Below are 16,472 nucleotides of genomic sequence, written 5' to 3'. Positions count from 1 at the left end.
TCAGCTGACATACAGAGCCATGCATGACTTTCTCCAGCTGCAGCTGTCACAACCACACTTACTAGTTCTGTGCCCTGTTCGTGTCCTTCCTCATCTTCATCCTCCTCATCAGCATCCCCTTTTTGAACAAATTCATTTTTTGTGCGCAAATACAACTCCCATAATTTGCAGGCAGCTTTATATTCAGGAGAATCAGGCTGCAAAACAAACAAATTAACAATATAAACATTCTTTAAATTCAGAATTTTCCTATCTGAAGGAAATTTCATAAATTCTTAGTTGAAATGCATTAAGTGTATTAAATAATAGAAAAACCTCAGAAATACTTGCTTGAGTTGTTCTTTAACAGAGGTATTAAGAATGGTAATAAGCACTTGAAATTGTAAGGTCTATCACCTCAAAGTATTTAAGCCTTTGGGAAAACCAAGCAATAAAACTACTTGAGTAGAGGTTTAGACAAGCACATTATATGAATCCTGAGAGATCACTAGCTTTTGTTGCAGCACATCAGTTCTAATATTTAAAACATGCTAACACTATGGCCAGAAATGTTCAGAGGGTGGTGAGGCACTGGCACAAGCTGCCCAAAGAAGCTGTGGATGCCCCGTTCTTGGGGGTGTTCAAGACCAGGTTTGATGAGGTCCTGGGCAACCTGATCTAGTGGGTGGTGTCCCTACCTATGGCAGGCGGTTGGAACTAGGTGATCTTTAAGGTCACCTTCAACCCAAGCCATTCTAGGACATAATTCTATGAAACGTGATTTAAGACAATACTGCTGCTCTTATACGGCACTTGAAAATTAATTTCTACCAAACAACGCCAATGGATGTGCAAATACCTCTGTAAACACTGCAATGATTTGCACTGTTCCATAATTTGGTATTAACTGTGAAATGCCAAAGAATTTGACAACATGCTGCCACCTGGTTACATGTCTATGTATATTTTGGGGAAGAGCTAGATTAGTCAGCAAAATAAGTTTTGCAAATACCGAGTTGGTAGTGACAGACAAGCATGTGCCTATTAACATGACTAAGAAAATTACCCAGAAAAAAGTCTGCTTTCCCACTTTTGTATTTTTCCTTCCCTTTCCCCTTCCACAGCCTGTTCCAGGTGTTGTTGCAGATATGTCTCCTTATTATTGTTCATTACACTCTACTTCACTCAGTCTCTGACAGCTTAGAATACAGATGAGAAAACAACAGGAAAACTATTCCTAAGCTTACCTTGATGGATTTAAATATTCTTTAGACATCAGACTAAGTTATGAAGACCAGGCTTAAAAGCTAGTCTGCTCCCTTCTTCCTTACTGTAAGATGCTCAAAAGCATAACTTGAGTGAAAATACTAAAAAACCTAAGGTTTCCATTGTAGTCTAACATTACCAATAAAGTACCTACTGCAACAAAGACCTTGCTAATGAATCAGATTTCCTTATATTAAATGTGTCATTGGAACTGCTCAGATAAGGTATAAGACAAAAAAAAAGATGAGGTTATGTTTGTGTGCCATACCTTCACCTCTCAACTCTGTGTTTTTCTAGCAGCATCAACATTCCTACAGCCTTGAAAGATGGCTATCCGTTTCCTATTCTACATGCAAGATTTTTACAATACAGGCAGAATTCTAAGCCCAGTATTTGGTAGGCAATGGCATCCCGCATTTTGTACAATTCTAGTCATTGTTTCCTGCCATCATTTCTTATCCTCGTGTAAAAAACAAACAAACAAAAAAAAAAACAGAAAAGACAACATTAAGGGGAAGCAAGTGCCTTGCAAAACTTCAGGAGTACCCGATGAATTTGAAGTCTTTGTGCTTTTTCCTACTGTAACCACGATGTATAAATGAATTAATCCATAAATCTGATTCTTTTTCAAAAAAGCTATGAATATGCACAAACACAAAATAAACACTGCTTTTCTGAATGTCACCTGATTACACTGGCTGGGTTATTCAGAAAGCAAACATTTGGACCACCACCAAAAGACACAGATATGTTAAAGGCAATATTAGCAGCAAAGTTTTAATTTGGCATATCATCTCAGTCACTATTATCACTATTACACTATTACATAAATATCACTATTTTATGTAATTAATACAGCTTCCACTAAATGTGATTATTCCAGTTTTTCTCTCCTTCCTTACGGCAACTGCAATGCAACCCATAAACAGCATCTGAAACACAATGCATACCAAGTTTGGAGGAACTGACAAGGAGGCAGCAGCCTTGGTGAAACACAACATTACATATACTCACCATCTGTCACCACAGTAATCAATGTGCCTTTTTCATTTTAGTAAGTGCCCGATGAAAGAGACAGATTCAATAACCTCTCTGTATACTCACTGTTATTTATAAACTCTTCCTTTTGAGGAAAAAAAAAATCTATTTCAAAAGGTCACACAGAATATCTTGCAAAATGTGAAGGCTTTGACAGAACAGTATTTTTCTCTGTTTTTGCTTTTTGGTTTTGGAAAAGAACATAAAGACTCTAACCATGCTGTTGTATAGTATCCCCACAGAAAAATTACTATAGCAAGATATCACACAAAGATAAAGTCAACGTAATGGAAAAATATGCAAACAAGGACAGCCTTATATATATTTTCCTTACCTTATAGTAAGCCTTTGCATTGTTAAAGAGAAGCTGAAAATCAGCAGTCAGAACATTCACGTCATCATACTCCTCCATCTTTAGCTTTTGTTGGATTTTCATTAAATCAATTGGCTGAGAAACCACTTCATAATAATCTGGTTGATTTCTGTTGCAAGGACAAACATAGGCATTATATTCTAAGCAGTAAAATCAAAACCACGGCACTGAAGTTTATGCATATCTATGATTAAATAAAACAAAGACGGTTCCAATACATTTTTGTTACAGCTAAAAGATCCAGACAGTGTTCTATTAGCAAACTTATTTGTCACAAGAAATACCTAAAATGAATTCAATTAAAAAGAATGAACCCTTTTTTGACCAAAAACCATGCACCAACATCAGGATGTCCCCTTGAGTAATTGCACTCAAATACTCAGATCAAACATTGTTGTGAGGCTGTGACAAACATAGCTTAAGTTTCTTTACAGCCATTAATGGTGACGTATTCCTCAATACGTTTGCTCCCTGGTTACATCTAAGGTTCAACACTTAACAAGAACAAGATCTTACCTTCGCTTTGGTGCCCTAATGAAAAGCTCACAAAGGAGCCTGCCCTGTTCATCTTTGTAATCTCTGATGGTGTTGTAGAGTTCATGGCATACAGCAATCTAAAATGCAAGAACAATAAGATGATTTTAAAAAGAGGAAGACTTTAAGGAGGTAACTAATTGAAGCCTGCTTACAATGTGAAGGGAAGCTGCCCACGTACATCATGCTCTAAAGCAGAACTTGGCATATCTCACACATTAGTATAATACCTGGCAAGCATGCCAGGTACAGCAGGAGTTTTTTTGGAGAGTTTTTTTTTTGTTTGTTTGTTTGTTTTTTGTTTTTGTTTTTTTTTAACATGGGGATCTTTCTTTCAGTGTCAGTTCTAGGTGAAACACCCAAAACGTAGGTTAATTCAGCACAACTCTCTGCAAGTTACAGACACAGAACTACAAAAGGGGTTCTTCTGCCCTGCAATTAATTAAAATGAGATTGCTAACTCAAATGCAGAACAAAGACATTGTATGTTTCAGCAATCTCTACCTGTGTCTCTCTCTACGCTTTCTATTCAGACACAGCTCTCAATTTCTGCACCTTATTATTTCAGCTCTCTCTCCAGTCTATTTCCATCTACTAAAATCAACAGCTAAAAAAAAGAAAAGCAGCAAAAGGAAAATGGGAAAGGAAAAAATGAAAAGGGGCAGCTAAGAACAAGCCAAAGCTGACTGAATCCTAAACAAAGCTTAGCCAGGGCAGCAAGCTCCAGGGCACACCGAATTCAGCTAAATACGACCATCAGATGTGCAGCAAGCTTGAAATGCTCTGGCTGCACTCGCCCCTCTAAGCGTACGCTGTGAAGAGCACAGCTTACTTTACAATCCAGCATTTCCCTGATGGGAATACAGCATCCCCAGGAGAAAGAACTTGTGCAAAACAAGGTACTAACAGGATCTACAGTTGGGAGATTGGAGAGCCTCCTCCTCTTTCTGCTGGGGCCTGGTACGTTTGTGGAGTGGTGGCCATCATCAAAGTCTCCTCCGCTGACGCTGCTGGACGGCGAGGTTGCTCTTCGCCTCTTGGAACCCATGGAATCCAACTTCTTCTATAATGAAGAGAAATGTTCTTAAACTCATGACATTGCACCCAAACCCTCCAATGAGATCTAGCTATTAAGCTAACTATGCCTTATCATAGGTCCTATGCGTTTCTCATATACCACAGCTCAGTTAAACCATATCTAAACACCAGATTCCTCCTTGAAAATTGGCAGGACTAAAGGGAGGTCAAAATGGCCCTGCAGTTTTAAGTCACCAACAGCAGAAGTCAGATAGCCCAGGGCTCGCAGTGATGCAGCTGTATTTAGCAGCTCTTAGGAGGATATGACGACACGAGGACGCGTTCTGGAACCATTTACATTTCGATTCCTCATCCCATGCACGATTACTGAACAAGAACTGCTATTTTAAAGGAAAGAGCTGTACAGAGAGAAGTGCTCAGCTTGGGTGGAAAAGCACTTCACCTACCTCAGATCATAAAAACAAAACAAAATAAAAAGACCACCATGAAGATGACAGATGACAAACTAAAGTTCAAACTGCTACTGAATACCTTGTCTTAGATTCAAGCCAAGAAAAGGTCTGGACTATCGTATGGACTACTGCTCCCGCTTCATGTGCAGGACAAGTGGCTCAATCATCAAGCAGTGGAAAAATTCACCTTCTTTTTGGGTCATGTTTTCTAATTTATCAACACGAACAGTGGCAAATGAATAGCCACTGCCCAACAACGATGGTTATTTACAGAACAAGTTGTTGTCTCCTTCCCAATTTCTAGTGACAGCATCATAAAAATATCCTTTTTTTTTCTTTTTTTGTAGCTGTCTGAGATGCTGAGGACAGAATAGATTCACCTGTTCCAGCTTATTCCCATTTTCCAACCAAATCAAGGGATTTTATTCTAGCAAGTACTCAGCTGATCTTACAAGGTATGGCAGCACAACATAATTGCATTAGAGCATTTATGTTAGAGACAGAATTAATTTTGAGCACACAAATGAGATGAATAAACATGAGGTAGGAATAATTAACGGTTAGGATAAGGAAAAGCAAAAGCCGAATGCAGAGGAATGGAGAGAATGGTGCACATACAATCAATAATTTACCAGATTTACCAGAGTACAACCAGCACCTCGAAAAGCCAGCCTCCTCATAGTGTCTGATGGCCAAGTACAGATACTGCGAGAAGGTAACACGCTAAGAGTATCAAATCAGCAATGGTGTTAGTACAGTCAAAACTGAAAGACAAGAACAAGGAAAGAGAGAGAGAGAAGAAAGTTGAGAGTAGACAGATAATTAAAGTCAAAGAACAAATTGAGTAATTCAAAACACGGAGAAGAAGCAAGAAGCACAAGGTTAACTTCTTTTTTTAGCTTAGCAGAAACTCTGCAAAGTAATTTTGTGGACAGAACACTAGGCATTTCTGTAACTTTTGCAGAAAAAAAAAAAAAAAAACACATTTCTCTAATGTTTCTGAATACATAATGCAGAATTCACAGCCACTTGTAAGGCAATGATTCATCAGGCAGAGCAGGGAGTAAACAGAAGTGATATCTGACCTGAGAGTAAAAACTAGAAAGCAGTAGAACTTGCACAACACGGAGCAGTACAGTGATAATACAAGAATGTTTAGGGTCAAAACACACACGTTAGCCTCTCTAGTGGTGATGTACTTGTACAAGTCTTCAAAGTGAAGACTTTTGTCCTCATACGCAAGAAACATTAAGTGAATAGCAGCTTCATTAAAGATATATCTATTTCAATGTACAAGCAGTCAAGTCTGATTTTTTTTCCCCCATAAATTCCACATACAACATACAGAACCACTTTATGGAAAAACGATTCCTTTTTATCTAGGTCATACAACCACACAAAAATCAGCCCCCAGGGGGAATTGGTTCCTCGTTCAGATCTCCGGACGTTTTCAGACCACGCACACCCAGCGCAGCTCCGTGCTCCCCGAGCGGGAGATTCAAGAACCGGACAGCGGCCGCGGCGCCTGGCACCGCCTCTAACTTTTATCTGAGAGGTGCAGCATCAAACGGCTCACACCAGAAAACAAAAGTCCTCAGCAGTGAAAGAAAGCCAGGAGACACGGCGGGAATCAATAATTCAATTTTCTGCAATGTAACTGCTGTCTCCCAGGTCCCTCCGTGGTCGCACCAAGAACGCCCACCGCCACCCCATCTCCTACACCACGGCAGCTCAGGGTCCTCCTGCTCACACCACCCAAAAAAACGGCCCATCACATAGACTCGGTCCCTTTTCTCAGGTAACAAGTGGCAGGGCACGAGGAAAGGGTCTCGAACTGCACCAGAGATTGGGTGGGAGGAAGAATTTATTCAGGGAGAGGGCGGCCAAGGGGTGGCAGGGCGGCTGGGAGTGCTGCCCCGGGGGTATTCAGGTGGCGCTAAGGGACGTGGCTCAGTGACAGCACCCGGCAGGGCAGGCTGGGGGTTGGCCCTGGCGATCTCCGAGGTCTTCCCCAACCTGGATGGCTCTGGGATCTCTATAGGAAATTCTGAGGGCCGCCCTCATGTATATTTACACCAACACATACACACAACAGGTGGGAAGCCAAAGCCGTACCAGCCCGGCTGCCGCGGGGATTACCCGGGCTGACCTCTCCAAACGAGCACTTTTCACGCATTTACCCTCAAAACGAGCCCGCGGGGCGCTCGCCCCCATTCCGCTCCCTGCTTCCCAGGGACAGGGAGGGGGCAGCGAGCGGGGTCCCCCGGGGGGGACCGGCCCGTTGCGGCCCGGGGCGGGCCCCGAGCTGCTGGGACGAGGCACAACGGGGGGGGAGCAGGGCTCGAGAGCTGCCCCACCGCCCTCTGAGGCACCACCGACAACGGCCAGCGAGGCGCGGCGTCCCGGGGCACGGCGCCCGGCTCTCGGTGCCCAGGGCCCGGCCGTGCGGCGGCCACACAAAGGGAGGCAGCGGCCTCCCGGCCTCCCTCCGCCTCCCCGCTCCGCCCGCTGAGGCGAGGCGAGGCCCGGCCTCCTCAGCGCTCACCCGCTCGCTCCTCACCCGCCGCTCTCCGCCCGCCGCGGCCGCGCTCCCGCTCCCGCTCCCCCTCCGCCGCCGCCGCCGCCGCCTCCCCGTCCCCGCTCCGCCGCTGCCGCAAAGCCCGGCCGGCCGCCAACCGCGCCGAGCCCGTGCGACAGCCGCGGCGGGGCGGAGCGGGGCGGGGCCGCGCTGCTTTGCGGCCGCAGGAAGGGGCCGGGGCGCGGGGCCCGCGTGCGCAGCGCGGTGGAGGCGCCATGAAGCGGCCGCGTGAGGGAGCGGGGCGATGGGGGGGGGGGGGGTCGGCAGGGGTTGACGAGGCGGCCGGGGAGGGGGCGTGCGGGGATATTTGGGGACAGGGGGACACAGGGGGACGGGGCTGACGGGCGCGGTGCGTTGCAGGGCTGCGGAAGGCGAGCAAGCGGCTGAGCTGCCACAAGCGGTACAAGATCCAGAAGAAGGTGAGCGGGGGGACGGGGGCTGCGCCTCACCTCACTTCACCCCACTTCACCTCATCCCACCCCACCTCGCCTCACCTCAGGGGCCGGCGTCGCCTCACGGTGCCCCTCGAGGTGGCCCCGACACCAAAGGCGCGCGATTGTCTCTAAATCCACGAACACGAGGGATTTATTTATTTATTTATTTATTTATTTTCTACTTTATCTCCACTAACGTTCGTGTTTCTGCCCGCAGATCCGGGAGCACCACCGCAAAGTCAGGAAGGAGGCCAAGAAGCGCGGGCGCAAGAAGCCCAAGAAGGACCCCAGCGTGCCCGGCGCGGCGCCGTTCAAGGAGGCGCTCCTGCGGGAAGCAGAGCAGAGGAGGCAGAGGGTAAAATGCACCTTGTGGGAACGGGGCAAGAGCTGGCACCATTCCCTTCCTTCTCAGAGGAAGCCTCGTGCCTTACCTGTGTGCGCATGTGCACAGCCAGAGGTGTGCTTAGGTTGGGCTCTAAGTAGGCCTAGCAGACGTGCTTCATTTCTGTATTCACCATTATACGCACCACATGGCAAGTTGCTCTCGTAATTTTTAACCACAGTCTTCATCACTGTGTATAAGCATGCTGGAAGTGGCATTTCTAGTGTAATCGGACTTGCCAGTGATGCTAAGATACGTAGAAGTCCCATCCAAATGCAGTGAGTTAAGTCTCAGCGTTGCATGACTATGCAAAAGATTTCACAAAATAAGGATCTGCAACAAAATGGCAAGAAAAGCAGCATCCTTTGTCAGTTGAAATGTTGTTTCTGCATGGCTGTTACTTCGGGGGCTAGCGGGTGGATATATTGCCTCTGCTACTGAAGTACTTGGAGGCAGTATTATCCTTTTCAGGACAGAATGCCAAAAAGTTCCCAATGTTACTAAAACAGACCTGGCTTCTAACCAGGCCATCTGAGGTATTTTTGTCAGAAATAAGTAAGCGGGAAGAAAAAACAGTCTTACCACCTTCAGATATGTTTTACATGGCTTGGGTTTTGCTTATTTGCCATCAGCTTGAAGAACTACAACAAAAGCAGAAGCTTGACAGACAGAAAGAACTTGAAAAGAGGAGGAAGCTTGATGCTAAAAAGAATGCAGCCAAAATCGAGGAACAGACAGAGGGAACGGTAGGTGTCTGGTATGATTCTGATTGACACACATAGAAGCAATAAAGTCATACTGAAACTGTCTTCATAAGTCATATGTTACGTTACATTCTCGGGCTGTATATGCTCACAAGTGTAATACGCCAGTTCTCAGTTAAATCATTCCCATTCTTTTTTACTTGTGTTCAGGAACCTACCAAATCTGAAGCAAATACTAAAGAAGTGCTGCATAAAAAATCAAAGAAATCACTTCACAGTGAGCTTGAGAAGGTATGCTTCAATTATTTTTATATAATTTGATGAGAATCAGAAATGAAACAATTTGTTATTTTCCTTTTCACATTACTGTGCAACAGCTAGAGAGTATAAAAGTTGCTTGTGATAAACTCCAACGCTGAAGAGCAATTTTTTTTTATTTTTAACGGAAGCTGTGAGGGCTTCAATTTTGTCTGGTATTAGCTACTGAGACATCCAGCATTTTGAAGCATTAGACTTCTTGAGCCAATGTCAGTACATAGTGACCGATTGCAGAGCTCTTCTAGTAATGAAATTTTCCTGTCAAAGGATTTCTTGCCTTCACATTAAAAAGGTGAAAAATGCTTCAGTTTTCTTATTTGTAGCTCAGAAGAAAGGAGCCCAAACAGTCCTATGAAACCTCACTTAGCAGCCATTTTGTGGTCACCATCGTAGGCTACAGCTAAGCTATTACAGAGCTGTTATCTGTCAAATTGTCTGTCATCTTGTATTTGAGTCTTTTTTTATTGTTTCTGACCTAGGTGATAGAAGCCTCAGATGTGATTCTGGAGGTTTTGGATGCAAGAGATCCAATGGGCTGTCGCTGTCCCCAGCTGGAGCAAGCAATTACTTGCTCTGGAGGAGACAAAAAGCTAGTGTTGGTTCTGAACAAAATTGGTAAGAAACAAAGGTTTTCTTGAAGTGTCACTCAGTCACTGGGTAATTCTGTGGTACGTGAGCTATGAGGAAGATTTTAAAGGAATCTGAGATTCTACTGAAGTCATAAGATCCAACTCTGAGCTCACTGCCTTATGGAAGGGGTCATGTTTCTTCTACCTTATAGTCTGCTTTGCTAAGAAAACGCTGTAGACAGGTAATCTAATCACTCATTAGTCCCTTTTGCAATAACTCATCTGAAGCCATTGGCCAGTCTCAGCTAAACCCAAGAGAAGTTAGAGATCTAACTATTTTTAACATTTTTGTGAATGTAGGTAAGGGAGAGGTTGCAGTGCTAGTACCCCCTGAGGCAGTGGTAGGTAAAGCATCAGCAAATCAGCTCAATGGTTGTGTTTAGGATTTGGCTTCTAGAAGTATTGTCTCTCTTCTGTTGCTGGAGGAAAGACCTCACCTAAAAAACAGATGCAGCTGAAAAGGCTGCAAATTACTGGGTTATCATTGGGGGGGTAGGGCGAAATACCAAGCGTGATAGTAAGAGCAAAGGCAACTGTATATTAGAGCATCCTTTGCAAGGATGAGGAGATAATTCTTTGTGTAACATCACTCTCTGTACCATAGAGAGCCTTCTAGCAAGACTCCAACACTTAAAACCTGATAGAGGGACTGAAAATGTAGCTCTGTTGTAGACAGAAAATGAAGACCAAGACTTGTGGCCACTGGATGGCTTTGGGGAACTTACCTAATAGTTGACTAGAGCTATGCATATAAATAAATAAACTTTCAGCTAAGCATTATTTGTCATAAAGAAGTGTACAAGGTACAATCTGGTTCCTGATTCCGTGTTACATTTTCCCCATGCAGTGATATTTAGCATTCACAAGAGTGAAAGGACTGTGCTCTTTTTTTCCAGATTTAGTACCTAAGGAGAACTTGGAGAAATGGTTGGATTGTTTGAAGAAGGAATTTCCAACAGTTGCTTTTAAATCATCAACCTTGACGACAGACAGGACTATGGTAAGAGTGCTGCAGGCTCTCAAAAGTGACACAGTCATACATCTTTCCAGTAAGAAAGAAAGAACAAACCCTATAAGCCAGTTTACATTCTTTTTTCTTCAAGTATTTGATGGCTACCTTTTTACTGTCACTTAACTGGTAGATTCATCTTAGCCAATTTCTTACTAAACTAATTCCATCTGTTTAGAAGAACACAGTAACATCAGCTAATGGAGTATAGGAGTTGAAAATGTTACAGTAGATGAATATATCTAAGAATACATACTTACCTTCTTCCTAAATAGCCTGACCATGTTGTTTGTTTTCTTTGAATCCTGTAGCGGGAGCATTTCTCAAGAAAAAGGGCACGTATTGATTTATCAAGAAACACTGAATGTTTTGGAAGCGAATGCCTTTTGAAACTTCTTCAAGAGCACTGCAGGACTCAAGACAAAGCTATTCAGGTTGGGTTAGTAGGTAAGGATTTGGAGAGATGGCAGAAATGTTGTTTCTCCTCCCGTAAAGCTTTGGTATCTTGTATTATGAACTGGGTGAAACAATCAACACATGACTTCCTCTTGGGCCTTCTTACTCAAGACTTATTTCTTACTTCCAATCGAGACTCACTGTTGTAGTATTTTAGCTGACAGTGGTCTGTGTTGCGCTTTCACACGCGTGGGATGCGTGATCTATGGAAGGCACATTGCGCGAGGCCTTAACTGATAAACCAGCTTAAGGAAAGGAGAAGGAGGTTACATACCACACAGCCTATGCTGCCTTCCTTCCATCTGCATGTGATGTTCAATGATGTCTTTCATGTCCTTTTTATTGCCAAGTGTGAGAAATGAGGATACCAACCTTGTCTTACTTCTGTAATGAAGACTTCAGATCCAACTCTGATCTCACACTGAAGTCGTATACTACCAAAGATACATGGAAGCAGCAGCTTTGATCGTTGTAACAGGCTGAGTTTTTTTTTATTTAACTTATAAGGACTTATGTGGTTTTCTTCAGGTTTCCCTAACGTGGGGAAGAGCAGCATAATCAACAGTATTAAAAAAAATCGTGTTTGCAACGCTGGACTAGGAAGAGGTCTTACCAAGTAAGCTCAGTCTGATAAAAGCTGTTCATTTTCCTGTTCCTGCTTGTATTCTGATTACCTTATGTTTTGGTTGGGCAGTCAAAGCATGCCTGTGTACAGCTTTAAATGGACATTCCAGTTTGTCAGGATGAAAGATAACATTTTCTATGATGCAGGTTGTTACAGGAGAATACAGTGCATAAACTTGCTCATCTTGTGCATTTTGACTTCTGACACAAAGCATATGATGAGAAAACACTGAAACTGACTCTGTATGAAGTGCATTCAGTCCAACGCTGAGCTTTGTGGCTTGATTCCCTCACCTTAACAGTCTTTTGCTGGTTGATTTATCTTCAGATACAGCACATTTCTCTCTCTGAATAGGTGCATGCAAGTTGTGCGTATTGATAAAAAGATGAAGATGTTGGACAGTCCAAGTATAGTTGCAGATCGTGCCAACAGCACCCTAACTCTGGCCCTGAGAAGTATCATAGATGCTGGAGGATCAGGCTCAATAGACGTGGTTGAAGCGGTGGATGCAGTTCTAAATCACTGCAGTAAACAGCAGGTGAGTTCCATCATTGTTCTCTGTATTTCTGACTGTATTCAACTCCTCTGTAGCTTTCTTAAAGTTCATTTCACTTCGGTTAGTCCTGGTAGCTTTTGCACTGTTTTCTCCTTACCATACAACGTGACAAATTTTGCTTAGTATATCCGACGCTAAGTGTGATCTTTCAGCAATACACATGGAAGACAGATGCAGCCTGTCAGGATCCTGGCAGCCAGTTTGTTTTCCCCATGACTTTACTGATTTAAAAAAAAATCTGCTTTTAAAGAACATCTCATAATAATATCACAGAGTGAAAAATGAGGATATTCTGATTGCTTCTTATTATTACACTGAAGACCTCAGATCCAACTCTGATTTCACTCTAGTTTCAAGTAGATTAACCAAAGCCTAATCCCCATCCAATTCTATGCTGACTGGTTCGCCACAAATCAGCATGTTGTCTCTCACCTATTGGTGCGGGTGAATAGCAGATAAAAGTTGTTGACAAAGTGGATGTTTTGCTTGGTAATATTCCATACGCAATAAAAAAGCTGCTCTTTATGTATTTGTTCTTCCTCGTAACCCAGTTTGATTTGCTTTTTTAATCCTAAAGCTAGGAGAAAACTGGGTGGTCTTCTGATTGCACTTTTTTTTTTTTTGCACTAGGTAATGATGTTCTATAGTATCCCGGATTTCAGGAACACTGAAGAGTTTTTAACTTTACTTGCTCAGAAAAGGGGTATGCTGAAAAAGGGAGGCGTTCCTGACATAGAGAATATAGCCAAATTACTACTTTCTGACTGGACAGGGTATGTATACTGTCAGTTATGCTTTGTGCTGCTGACCTTTTTGATTTTTACTTTGTTAATCCAGCTGTGATTACACAGCAGAAGTACTGAGTCCTGAGAAGCAATTACAGACAGGAGGGGCTGCTTTTGGTTTTCCTGCATTTTACTTTAAGAAAGCTGGATTGGATAACAGAGTTAGAAAACACTAGCAATGTATAATTTTCTGAAGTAACGAACTATACATGGAGGGAGTCAAAGCAAATTACATGTAGCTCTATAGCCAGTTTGCTGACCTCTTTGCTTTTCACTAAACTGTTGCGGACTGCAGTGGTTCCTGTATTCCCCTGAGCGTGGAATGAATGAATTTGGAATCAGTGACTAATTGCATATGAATAGTTCCCTTGCTCAAGTGGTTCATCTGTTTAAGAGTAGGATGTCCATTTAATTATGTTACTGACAACTTCAGAGTCAAATACAATCAGCTATTTACCTGCTAAACAAATTATATTGAATTACTAGTTAGGTTGAGGAGTCTGAGAGGTTTGTGCTTTGGGTTTTATTTTTAAGCATAATGATTTAATCATGTTAGCTTTGTTTGTTTTTTAAAGCTGATATTTTATTTTCACAGAGCTAAAATAAGCTACCATTCACAACCTCCTGGATCTCAGATGCTACCACCCTACCTTACAGAAGACAAAATAGCTGAAATGCAGAAGGGTTTTAATTTAAAGAAGCTAGAAGAAGAAAACAACGCTACTGTTCAAGGTAGGACTTCTTACTGTAGTGTACCAGTAAGAGCAGTGGTAGCAGTTTCAATGAGAGATCATGAACGAAAGTTATCCTAGGGTTTGTATGACAACTTCGTAAATATGCAGCAGACGTGAACCTTAGAGAACAAAATGGATTCTCATGCAACAAAACAGTGGAGTTATATGCTGTCTTGTGAACTCCCGCTAGTGCTTAGTTTCTGCTCATCTCACTTAACTTCTAAATAGGTGGTACTTAGGTGCCCTTCAATGATCTTTTGGCCTATTTCCTAGTTAGGCCAACAAAGTGCATTTTTATTCAGCACAATCTACACTCAAATCCAAGTACTTTACCTACTAGCAGTTTTTTTAGATGAGTCAGGGGAAGGTACTCTCTTGGATGATTTGCATTTCACAGAATCACAGAACTGTAGGGGTTGGAAGGGACCTCGAAAGATCTTTGGGTCCAACCCCCCTGCCAAATCAGGTTCCTCAGAGCAGGCTGCCCAGGTAGGCATCCAGACAGGCCTTGAATATCTCCAGAGAAGGAGACTCCACAACCTCCCTAGGCAGCCTGTTCCAATGCTCCATCACCCTCACCGTGAAGTTCTTTCACATGTCAGTGCGGAACTTCCTGTTCTCTAACTTGCAGCCATTTGTTCTCCCTGCTTATGTGGGTGGCTGTCCTTTTAATTGGTAGACATACCTGGTGCTAACAGTGACTTAACAGACAATTTGTATGTCTTTCCCAGCTTTAAAATACCCTAGTCCAGCAAGCAGCATTGTCTTCCAGTCAGCTGGCATGACAAATGGGAAAATACAGGAAAATAAAGTGGTAGGGGAAGCATCACAGTGGGAGAGTCTGGAAACAAGCGAGGAAGAAGAGGAAGATGATTTCATGGAAACTGATGAGCAAGATAGCATGGCAGAGGAAGAAGAAGAAGAAGAAGAGGATGTGAAAGAGGTAAATCAGGGTTTCATTCAATTGCTACCTGCTTAGACCTTGACATCAAGTAGCCTGTTAGTTTCCTGCTGTAAACAGAACATACAGGTGCTGCAGAGCCACCAGCAGTAATCATTAAGAAAACAGACTTGTAAGTCAGCATGTTCCTGACAAGGGAACATCTACGCTATCATCAATCCTATTTCATTTGCATAGGAGATCTCATTAGTGATGTCTGAGTAAACTCTTCTGTGTGACCTCTCCAATCTTAGGAAAGCAAAATTGGGATGACCAGGAAAGCAGAGCTTGGAAAACAACAAGCAAGACAAGCAACTTCAGAAAACAAGCTAGCAGGTCTGTGTAAAAACCTGTAGCATAGTCTCTAGTACTCTACCACTTACATTTCAGTTCATTAACAAATCATTTTCTCTTCTCAGAAAGTGGATGTGACAGTTCACTATCACTCAGCTTGGACAAGTCAGCAGGTGAAGACGATGCCTATGATTTTAATACAGACTATGTGTAATGAGATGCCCAAAGATGGGGCTTGGAGACTGTTACTGGCCTTCAGACCAGTCAAACACTTCTGTTACAGAAGTTATAGGAATGCCTCATAGCAGAGCTGCAAACATTCACAATTACTGTGTCAAACAATGTAGATAATGCTGTGTATCTCTAGATAATTCCAGATTTTGTATAGTTCTAGGAAGCTGACCTTTAAGCTGTATACTTTTAATTCCTGTTAAAAAGACTATTTGAAAAAAAAAAAAAAAAGACTATGTTAGTCCATTCTTTGTGCCTCGTAAAGAGATCTTTCAAAAAGATAAATCCCACGTTGCTTTCTTTTAAAAATGTGACCATAGTTTTTCAGCAATTAAATTTTAGGGCAAGCTTTCATGTTTCCTTCATAAAAATGTTAATCTTTTTGCCTAGAGGATTATAGACTGTATCCCTAGAGCGTGACTTAAGTGAGTTTTCAGTATTTTTCAAAACTATACAACTTTCACAGGTAAAAGCTGGTTGGCAAATACTACTTATTTCAGCTAGACATAAGGTATTTTATCTAAGCGCTTCTCTGTAAGCGCAGTAGCTTCACAGGGAGACATAACTGGGATTATGGTAACAGTAATTTGTCTTCAGTAGAGGGGAAAGAGCTTGTTCCTATGGTGCTCTTGAATAAAAGACATACTTCCTGATGGAAATATGGTAGCAACTGGTAACTGTAAAGCAAAGCATGTTCTTCTGTGTAATAAGGATGTTACTTTAGTCAGTCTGCAGCAAAACTGGGGCAACATTACCCCAGCTGCACTGAAAGAGGTAGCTGATACATATTCTTTAAATGTATGTAGAGGCATCCATGCCTCCTAGGTATCTTAAACTGCACGTGTCTGTATCTGTGCTTGTTTGTTTTTTTTTATCCAAGCCTGCTAAAATAACCACTGACAGGAATGGTTCTTAAGAAGCCAGGAAAAGAAAGGATCAGTAACAAACCAGAGAGCAGCATAGAGCTATACCAGAACTATAGACAGTGTATACAATGAGATGAGAAGGTGGAAGTTTTTTTAAATTATAAAGCAATATTGAAACCATACTCACACACGTACACAAGCCCTTTACCTCTCTGCTGCCCTGTACCTCGGATCATGAATCACTGAGCCTT

The 16,472-nt window shown here is 42.6% G+C and overlaps 2 protein-coding genes and 4 non-coding genes across 18 annotated transcripts in view; 5 read left to right on the top strand and 1 right to left on the bottom strand.

The window, feature by feature from the left end:
• Positions 1-7,381, bottom strand: part of PBRM1 (polybromo 1) — a 59,566-nt gene extending 52,185 nt beyond the window's left edge. For 2 of the 13 annotated variants that reach the window (XM_068694723.1, XM_068694713.1), the window contains exons 1-6: positions 7,241-7,337; positions 5,322-5,444; positions 4,098-4,253; positions 3,173-3,270; positions 2,618-2,765; positions 63-197 (exon numbers count right to left, since the gene is read on the bottom strand). In XM_068694723.1, coding sequence (XP_068550824.1) covers positions 63-197; positions 2,618-2,765; positions 3,173-3,270; positions 4,098-4,253; positions 5,322-5,360 — 576 coding nt within the window. In that variant the 5' untranslated portion in view covers positions 5,361-5,444; positions 7,241-7,337. Of the gene's footprint in view, positions 1-62; positions 198-2,617; positions 2,766-3,172; positions 3,271-4,097; positions 4,254-5,321; positions 5,445-7,225 lie in introns of all 13 variants that reach the window. The other 11 variants (XM_068694714.1, XM_068694722.1, XM_068694721.1 and 8 more) reach the window with 9 other exon arrangements.
• On the top strand, positions 7,367-16,210 carry GNL3 (G protein nucleolar 3). Its single transcript, XM_068694730.1, has 15 exons — positions 7,367-7,486; positions 7,619-7,677; positions 7,910-8,047; positions 8,707-8,820; positions 8,989-9,069; positions 9,576-9,711; positions 10,622-10,725; positions 11,046-11,181; positions 11,719-11,806; positions 12,170-12,353; positions 13,002-13,144; positions 13,752-13,888; positions 14,622-14,833; positions 15,085-15,166; positions 15,250-16,210. Exons 1-15 carry the CDS (start codon positions 7,474-7,476, stop codon positions 15,336-15,338), a joined length of 1,716 nt encoding a protein of 571 aa, XP_068550831.1. The 5' UTR covers positions 7,367-7,473; the 3' UTR covers positions 15,339-16,210.
• Positions 9,771-9,843, top strand: LOC137862782 (small nucleolar RNA SNORD19). Its single transcript, XR_011100520.1, has one exon. It is a non-coding gene; the product is annotated as a small nucleolar RNA SNORD19 (small nucleolar RNA).
• On the top strand, positions 11,544-11,617 carry LOC137862784 (small nucleolar RNA SNORD19). Its single transcript, XR_011100522.1, has one exon. It is a non-coding gene; the product is annotated as a small nucleolar RNA SNORD19 (small nucleolar RNA).
• LOC137862785 (small nucleolar RNA SNORD69) lies at positions 12,018-12,095 on the top strand. Its single transcript, XR_011100523.1, has one exon. It is a non-coding gene; the product is annotated as a small nucleolar RNA SNORD69 (small nucleolar RNA).
• LOC137862783 (small nucleolar RNA SNORD19) lies at positions 12,648-12,723 on the top strand. Its single transcript, XR_011100521.1, has one exon. It is a non-coding gene; the product is annotated as a small nucleolar RNA SNORD19 (small nucleolar RNA).
• Positions 16,211-16,472: the final 262 nt, after the last annotated feature.

This window comes from Anas acuta, chromosome 11, assembly GCF_963932015.1.
Source record: "Anas acuta chromosome 11, bAnaAcu1.1, whole genome shotgun sequence".
Classification (NCBI taxonomy): domain Eukaryota; kingdom Metazoa; phylum Chordata; class Aves; order Anseriformes; family Anatidae; genus Anas; species Anas acuta.
This window is presented reverse-complemented; position numbering and strand designations above follow the sequence as displayed.